Here is an 8,949-nt window from a genome sequence, read left to right on the forward strand (position 1 = left end):
CATTGCAATGATTGCAGTCTCCTCCATGCATCATCATTCAGCAATATTTGCTTCTATTCTCTCTGGGTGGTTTTTTGTTTTTTGTGGGGTTTTTTGGGGCAATGTACACAAAAACACTCAGGAATATATAATTATTTAAACAACTAAAGGGTACATTTTGCAAGCCTGCCTCCTAGCCACCAGCACACAGTCTTTCTGTTTCCATGAGTCCAGAGTTCTCAGCTGCTGTATTTTTCTATGTCCTCATCTCTGCCTCCATCTCTGGTGCTGCTGCTTCTCTGGATAGGGTCCCACATTCCACTTATCCAGCACTTATTTTTGAAGGTACAGTTCAATCCACAACAGCATTTAATGCTGTAATTTTTTGTTATCATTTGACTCTATCTCACATGTGTTGATATGTAGTGCATTTTTAGTTTTTCAGATTAAGATTTTATATTTCTCACTTTAATGTGGGGTTTTTTTTTTTCACTTTTAAGTTATTTGAGAGAGATAATTGTTTTAATTCTTAAGGATGTGGAATTTTTTGTTTTTTTATGTCGTACTCTAAATATATTGTGTGGTGGCTCCATATGATAAACACTGGACTGAGAACCACTACAGTTCAACCTGCCAGCTACTCTGCGGGAAAATGATGAGGCTTTCTGTTAATGCCAAGATTTAAGCCTGAAAACTGACTTAATTGCATTTAACAACAGCAGTGATCAATAGATGTGACCTTTTTTTAAATTTCTTTGTTGTTGTTGTTAAGTGCTGTTGAGTCGGATCTGACGGATAGCGACCCTATACAGGGTTTCTGAGGAGCTACTGGTGAGCTTGAATCGCTGACCTTACAGTTCAAATGGCTTTGCAATTTGGCGCATTAACCCACTAAAACTTTGTTTAGTGTTTTTAAATGCTCTACTTCCTTTTTCCCTTACATGATTTGTTTTATAAAGTATGTATGTCTCCTTTTGTGAGTGTAGATTGTTGTTTTACTCTATAGTTATATAGTTTTCCTAAATTTTGAATCTTTTACTAAGTTAAGTATTACCGAACTAATCAGTTGCTGTCAAATCTTGACTTACGGAAATTCCATGTGCATATTACTGAAGTAGTTTTTTAATATTTTAGTCCATTTTTTTTCTTTTTATATCATTTGTGTATTCCTTTATCACAGATAATACATACTGGATTTTGTTTTGAATTATTTTTATTTCAGTGAGAGTCTTGTCAATAAATTTAACCAGTTTACATTCACTGTTAACTTTTTTTTACTTACTATGTTTTTTATTTTATTCCTCCTGTTCTCTTTTCTAAGGTGGGGAGTCAAAAATTACCATACTCTGACTATAGAATTTATTTTAGTCAACTTTTAGAAAAGACAAATACATCATTTTCCAACATAATCTCCTTGCTTTTCAGTACACTTTGTCCATCTATCAACAAGCTTTCATGTTCTTGATTGAAAAATATTTTAGGCTGAAATGAAGTCATGAATGCACCGCTGTTTTTGCTTCTTCAGCAGACGTGAAGGTCTGCTTTCAGTGGACCAAACAAATGAAAGACTAATGGAGCAAGATCAGGACTATAGGGAGGATGCTTTAGGTTTTTGCAGAGTGTCAACAGTGTAGACAGAGGTGTAGGAATGTGTATTGTCACGCAAGATCAAAGCGCCCTTGAATAACAGCCCTCTGCATTCAATCAGAAGTGTAGGCTACAGCTCTTCAGTGAGCATCTCACTGTAAGGAGCACTGCTGTTGGTTTCAGCCTTTTTCCTGATAGTGTTGCAATATTGGTCCTTGAGGATCCCAGAAATCTGTAAGCATCAATTTTCCAGCTGATGATTGACTTTTGAACTTTTTCCTGGCAATTGAGAATGTTTCCATTCCATTGTTGTTGTTGTTAGGTGCCATCGAGTCAGTACTGACTCATAGAGACCCTATGTACCACAGAACGAAACACTGCCCAGTCCTGGGCCAACCTCACAATTGTTTCCACACTTGAGTCCATTGATGCTGCTGCTTTGCCAATCCATCTTGCTGGGGGTCTTCTTCTTTTTCTGTGACACTCCACCTTGCCAAACGTATCCGTCTCCATTCATTACTCTGCCATTTTACTCTCAGGCTTGTAATGATGACTCCATGTCTCATCAGTAATGATTTTTTTTTTTTTTACTTTCTTTGAATATCGGTCCAAATTTTGTTTGCTGATGTCCAAACGTTCCTATGTATGCTCTTCCAAGAGTTTTTTCGGTACCCATCTTTCACAAACTTTTCAAAACCCAAGTCTGTCGTGACTTATTTCATAGGCAGAGCCATAGCTGATTTGAATATCATTTGCCATATCATCCCCTGTCACTCTTCTATTTCACAGAATCATTTCACATTGCACACTCAATGCTTTCATCAACCATGGACATGGATGGGAGTCTTAACATAACTGGAGTGCCGATAATTTTTGACTCACCCTCATATTCTGTAGTCATTGATAATTTTCTTACTCTGTTGTTATTTTCCCTTAATTGAAAGTTAATTAGTATTTTTCTTCTAGCTGAATTAAGTAAACCTTTTAGGAAGTTGATTTCCTTTTCCTACATTTGAATGTCAATATGATTGGAAATTTTGTCAGTTAGTAAACAAATAAAGTTCAGACATTTTGGTAGGGTTGGTATTCTGGTTTTAACTGGATGCCTTTACTGAGAAAAATAGCCATATTTCAAGGTTATTGTTTGTATATTTAAATACCCTTTGTACATATATTTTAATAACTTACTATTGGAAAGTTCCATAAATTAGTAATCTCAAGTATTAACTGGCTTTTATTTTTATTAGATTGAGGATGTTAAGCAGACTTTAAATGTGAAACAAAATGAAGAGCGTGACCGGCAGAGAAGAATAAGTAATACCCGCAAATTGATAGAGGATTTGCAGAATGAACTAAAGACCACAGAAAACTGTGAAAACCTTCAGCCCCAGATTGATGCCATTACAAATGATCTGAGGCGAGTTCAAGATGAAAAGGCATCATGTGAAGGCGAGATAATTGATAAACGAAGAGAGAGAGAGACTCTAGAGAAGGAGAAACAGAGTAAGTTTCATTAAACTTAGAATGTAGAGATCTTTATAAGATGAGATATTTGTGTGTTCTTCCTTCAATATCATTTCTTTAAAATGTTCAACTTTTTGTTGAGGACGCTCCGTTTAATTCTTCCAACCAAGTCGTTAATTACCTTTCCAACAACATTGTACACTGTGATTTACTACTGCCTATCTTTTATCAGATTACTATAACAGATTCAATTCTCTTAAAATGCTTCACTTTATTTTCTTTACATGGTCACTCACTGATGAAATTGAAACTCTTTTTTTTTTTTTTTAGCTGTCGTAGTCTCCCATCAGTTTTCCTCTTCAAAATCTGTCCAGTTTTACCTTTGCTTTCCTTTCCTATAGACCAGATGGATAGGTCTATAACATTATTCAGATAGAAAAGATTTTATACTGTGTTCTGACAACTAAATATGAGAAGGCTTCAAAAAATTCGTGGAACAATGGAATGAAAAGATAATGATTTTTTTCCAAAAAGTTTTTGAAACCCACTCATATATAGGACTAAGATCTGTAATAGAACATCTAGCAGTGGCACAATGATAAAGCTCTTGGTTGGTAACTGACAGGTCAGTGGTTCAAACCCACCTAGCAACTCCTTTTTGGGTTTATCAACGTCTGTACTACATGAATATATTGTTTTTAAAAAAGAAAAGAAAGTAGAATAGAAGGATAACCCATTTCCTACCTCCAGATTTGCTTTTAAGAGTAACCACTTCTAACTATTTTTGTATTTTTTTTTTTCCAATACTATATTTCACTGTTGTTTGATTTGTCCATTGTAAACAATGTGTTTTGATAGTTAGCTACACTAGATGTCAGTTTTGTCTTATAACACCTCTCCTCTCTATATTTTAATAAATTAAATGGGATAATTATGTTAGTAATGTTGTTAAGTGTTGTTGAGTTGTTTCCGACCCATAGCAACTCTGTATAGGATTTTGGAGGAGCAGCTGGTGAATTTGAACTGCCAACCTTGAGGATTAAGTGCTTATCCTACAGTGCCACAGTTATTATTAATCATTAACACTGATATGGATTTGTTTTATATTCAATAAATCATATACTTTGCTTCATTGTTGTTGTTAAGTGCTGTCAAGTTGGTTCCGACTTATAGCGGACCCTGTATAGGGTTTCTGAGGAGTAGCTGGTGAGCTTGAACTTTTTCTTTTTTTTTTTTGCAGTCCAGCGCTTAGCCCATGGTGCCACAGCAGGTCTCTATTGAATTGTTTTTATTTTTGACACCACTTTCTTTATCATTTGCTTAAATTAAAAAATGCAATTACCTAATCAAGCGTTCTTTTGCGTTCTGGAACCTTCCATCCAATCTGGTTGTTGTGTAGGCTTCCTTCATGGCTGTTACTTGAGCTATTTCTCCATGTTCATCCTATGTTAGATAAACCTATTCTTACATCCCATATCTTCCTTTTATGCTATATTCTTCCCTGTCTTATTAGATACATCATCAGGTACCCTGCTATGAAAAGATACTTGGGAATTTATTTCAGAGTCTTTGTATCCCTGGAACTATCTTTATTTCATGATCTTTTTAGTCATAATTTTGCTATATATATAAATCTAGGTTGAAAATGATTTTTCTATCAGAAATTTGAAGACCTACCACTGATAGGAAGTCCAGTACTTTTTCAATCTTTTATAGGCAACTTGTTTTTTCTTGTCAGTAGTTCCAGGATCTTCTTATGCCTTAGGTATTTGGAAATTTTATAATGATTTGTTCAAAATAGATCTTTTTCATTATGCTGAGTATTTGTTGAGTGGTCTTTGTAAACTTCAGATCTAGAATGTTACTTGTATTATTAATAGATTAATTCACTTACTTTTGAAAGAAATAGTGCTTTGTTTTCTTTTCCAATTTTAGGTGTTCATGATCATATTACACGTTTTGAAAATCTCATGAATCAAAAAGAAGATAAACTGAGACAGAGATATCGTGACACATATGATGCTGTTTTATGGCTAAGAAGTAACAGAGATAAATTTAAGCGAAGAGTTTGTGAGCCTATAATGCTCACGGTAAGAAACTTGTCCATCTGGGTCGTATCTGTTATCTACATGTTTATTAGAGATTTTTGCTCTAATCACTGGGTGTTGCTAATTGAAAGGAGGGCATTGAAACCTGCTAACCACTCAGGGAGAAAGCTGTAGCAGTCTGCTTCTGTAAAGCTCACAGCCTGGGAAACCCTAGAGAACCGTTGCGTTCTGTCCTCTATGGTTGCTGTATGGTTATTATGATTTGAAATCAACTCAGGGGCAATAGATTTGGTTTCAACAGGCTATTAACTCCCTGTTTTTTTGCCTTATCACACTTGTGGTTTCTGGCATACTGTTAAAACCATACATGCACTTTTTTAAAGACCCTGAGGAGTCCTGGTGTGGTGCTATAGGATAAACACTGGACTGCAAGGTTAGTTTGAACCTCAAGACCGGCAGGTCAAACTCACTAGCTGCTCCTTGGAAACCCTATACAGGGTCACTGAGTTGGAACCCACTTGATGGCACTTAACAACAGCTACAACATGATGGGTAAGGAGTTTTGTTGTGGTGTTGTAAGATAAGCACTAGACTGCTAACTGCAAAGTTGGCTGTTCAAACCCACCAGCAACTCCTCAGAAACCCTATACAAGGTTGCTTTGGGTCGGTACTGACAGCACTTAACAACAACTTGATGAGTGAAATAATGACTATCATAAAATCTGTATTTTTTTTTTTTTTTAAAGATAAAACTAGCAATTCAATGACCAAAAATCATGTATAAATTAGTATTGTTATCTGGTTCCTTCTGGCAGTTACTATTCTTAGAATATAACAGACCAGAGATTAAAATCTGCCAAAGGGGTAGAAAACTACTATAAATAAATATGCTGACAAGGAACACCTGACAGGATAGACAAGACTGTTCCAAAAATAGGGCATTCTGGAGATTTTGAGAATGAAGCCAACAGTACTGACATCATAAACATTTTATAACTGTTCATCATTAAGGAGCCCCAGTAGGATAGGGGCTTATGCATTGGGCTGCAAATTGCAAGGTCAGCTGTTCGAATCTCCCAGATACTCTGCTGGAGAAAGATGAGACTTTCTGCTCCGTAAAGGTTTATAGCTTTGGAAACTACAGGGTCACTGTGAGTCATAATTAACTCAATGGCAGACCACCACCAACAATTTGTTAGTACATCATTGAATGTAACCCTGAGTTTACTAGAGAGATTTTCATCTAAAATACATCAAATAGTAAATTTGGCCACTTAAAAGGATGAAAAATACTTTACTTATTAGTAAATTAGCTGCAGATAATACAAGTATAATGCAAAGTTAAATTTTTTTCAAAAGTGATTTAGGATTGTTTTTTCTTAGAGAATTCAAGGTGGTGTTTGGTAAGCTGATCATGTTTAGTAAGGTGGAGGGAGGGTCAGAGAAAGAGAGGAAGACCTTCCCCCCCAGCGAGATGGATTTGCAAAGTGGCAGCATCAATGGACTCAAGCATAGCAACATTGTGAGGTTGGCACAGGACTGGGCAGTGTTTCGTTCTGTTGTGTATAGAGTTGCTATGAGTCGGTGCCAACTCAGTGGTACCTAACAACAACAACAACAGAGAATTTAAAAACTTTGTGGAAGAATGGAATTAAAAGATAATGGTATTTTTCATGAATATTTTGATGACCCCCCCCCCATATGCTTGTTTAAAATAAAACACTTCTTGTAGCATTCATGAAAAACACTATTTTATACATCATATGTTTTTGTCATGCTTTTATGAAAGTAATTTTATATGATTTTTAGTATTTATTACATCTCACATAGATTAAGAAAATTAATACCCAAAGTTTGTTGTAACAGTTTCTGCTCGTTTCTTGATCTTTTTGGGAGATGGAAGCATGAATCTTTTTATACCACCATCTTAATATATTTACATTTTAAATCTCATTTAAATATTTGAGGTAAACTAACATTCTGCTGTTTTTTCTTTTCTGGCCTTACCTTTCAAACAGTCTCCAGCCTGCCACATCCATATACACACTAATTCTTCAGTGTCTTATTGAAATGCTATATATCCATAAGCAATATTGTAAACTTAAAATCATGGTTTTATAACTTGACAATTAGTAGTCTACTTACATGAATGATTTCTAGTAATTCACATCTAGACTAGAAAACGTGTACTAAGATTTATTTACAGATAGACTTTACATTGTTGTTGTTGTGTGCTGCAGAGTCAACTCTGACTCATTGTGCCCCCTGTATAATGTTTTGAACTGCTGACATTGTGGTTAGCAGTCCACTGCTATCCTACAAAGCCATACCAGGGTTCCCAGCCTCCACATAGTAATGATTATAATAGCAGAATTGTGGGGCAAAGAACAACATTTTCAAAGGTACTTAAATTATTCTCTATCCTACAGTGGAACACTACACAGACATTGGAAATGTCAGTATGCATATTAAAGGACAACGTAACAACAACATGAATTATAAAACCAGTTACAGACTAGGACACAGGGGAATATCTCATCTTTTAAATTTTATGAAATGAGACTACCATCAGCCCCCAGATTATCTTGGAGTGCTATGCCTCCCATGTCTACCTGTCTGTCTTACTGCTTTCACTATGAAAATGTGGCTTTGAAGAATTTGCCAAGGATTTTCTTCACCAGTGTCAGGAGAAGAGTACATGCTAAGAAACTGATGAAGCTGCAGAACCAACAGAGCAGCTACATCTTCCTTCATGCTTTTAAGAACCTATATTGTAACAACTTGGAGAGAAGACTGAATGCAGTGAAAGTGCATTGCGTTTGGAAAAAAGTGTGAATCAGTGCCTACTGGAAATGCCAAATGGCCACTGATGAAAATACCCCCATGTGTGACTTCCTTGAGACGCATCATCTGAATGAGCAGGTGAAATCAAATAGCCATATAACCATTTTATACAAGATGGGGCCCCTGGAACCTGACCCAGCAGATTATCACTGATAATACACATTGGGAGACAGTGATAGTGTGAGCTATCCTGGGGTGGCTCAGCCATAGTAGTTTATAAAGGTGGCTTTCCATAGTTTTGTTAGAGTTACTTTTAACCTTTTTATAGTAAGTTGCACAAACATTGACTTTCATTCATTCCATTCTTTTCATTAAAGTAATTTGCAACACCTTCCCCCGCCCCAAAAAAAAAAAAAAATTGTGAGACAATAGACATTAAACGTTAATGTAGGTTTTGACTGTTTCTGTAGCTAACATTTCTTTAAATCTACATTTATACTTTAGGGTATATATTTATCATATCCATTTTGCAAATGAAGTTATCAAAGCACAGAGATTCAATAGTGTGACTGAGGTAATGCACACAATTTTGACCTACATCTGCCTGATTCCAGGCTCTACCACTTAACTAATGTGATTCATAATGTAAGTAGTTAGAAAAAAGCTGTATTTGGGCCCATTCCAAAGGTGACCCAATGGAATGCAGAAATCATTGGACAATATCATTGATATCCCATGTGAGTAAAATTTTGCTAAAGGAAATACAAAAATGGCTGCAACTATTCATTGACAGAGAACTTCCAGAGGTTCAAGCTGAATTCAGAAGAGGCCGCGGAACAAGGGATATTGCTAACACCAGATGGATCTTGGTTGAAAGCAGAGACTGCTAGAAAGACATTTACCTGTGCTTATTGACTACGCAAAGGCTTTCGATTGTGTGGATCATAACAAGTTATAGACAACATTGCAAAGTATGAATATTCATACTTAATTGTGCTCATGAGGAACCGGTACATAGAGTAACAGGCAGTTGTTGGAACAAAATAAGGGAACGCTAAATAGTTTAAAATTAGGAAAGGTTTGTGCC

At 35.8% G+C, this 8,949-nt stretch overlaps 1 protein-coding gene across 1 annotated transcript in view; it reads left to right on the forward strand.

Annotated features, from left to right (window-relative positions):
* The window catches only part of SMC5 (structural maintenance of chromosomes 5), a 104,522-nt gene that overhangs the window by 50,872 nt on the left and 44,701 nt on the right, over window positions 1-8,949 (forward strand). Inside the window, exons 9-10 of the mRNA XM_006834913.1 lie at window positions 2,814-3,069; window positions 4,966-5,120. Of these exons, the coding sequence (XP_006834976.1) occupies window positions 2,814-3,069; window positions 4,966-5,120 (411 nt within the window). The remainder of the gene's footprint in view (window positions 1-2,813; window positions 3,070-4,965; window positions 5,121-8,949) is intronic.

This window comes from Chrysochloris asiatica, unplaced genomic scaffold (genome assembly GCF_000296735.1).
Source record: "Chrysochloris asiatica unplaced genomic scaffold, ChrAsi1.0 scaffold00014, whole genome shotgun sequence".
Classification (NCBI taxonomy): Eukaryota; Metazoa; Chordata; class Mammalia; order Afrosoricida; family Chrysochloridae; genus Chrysochloris; species Chrysochloris asiatica.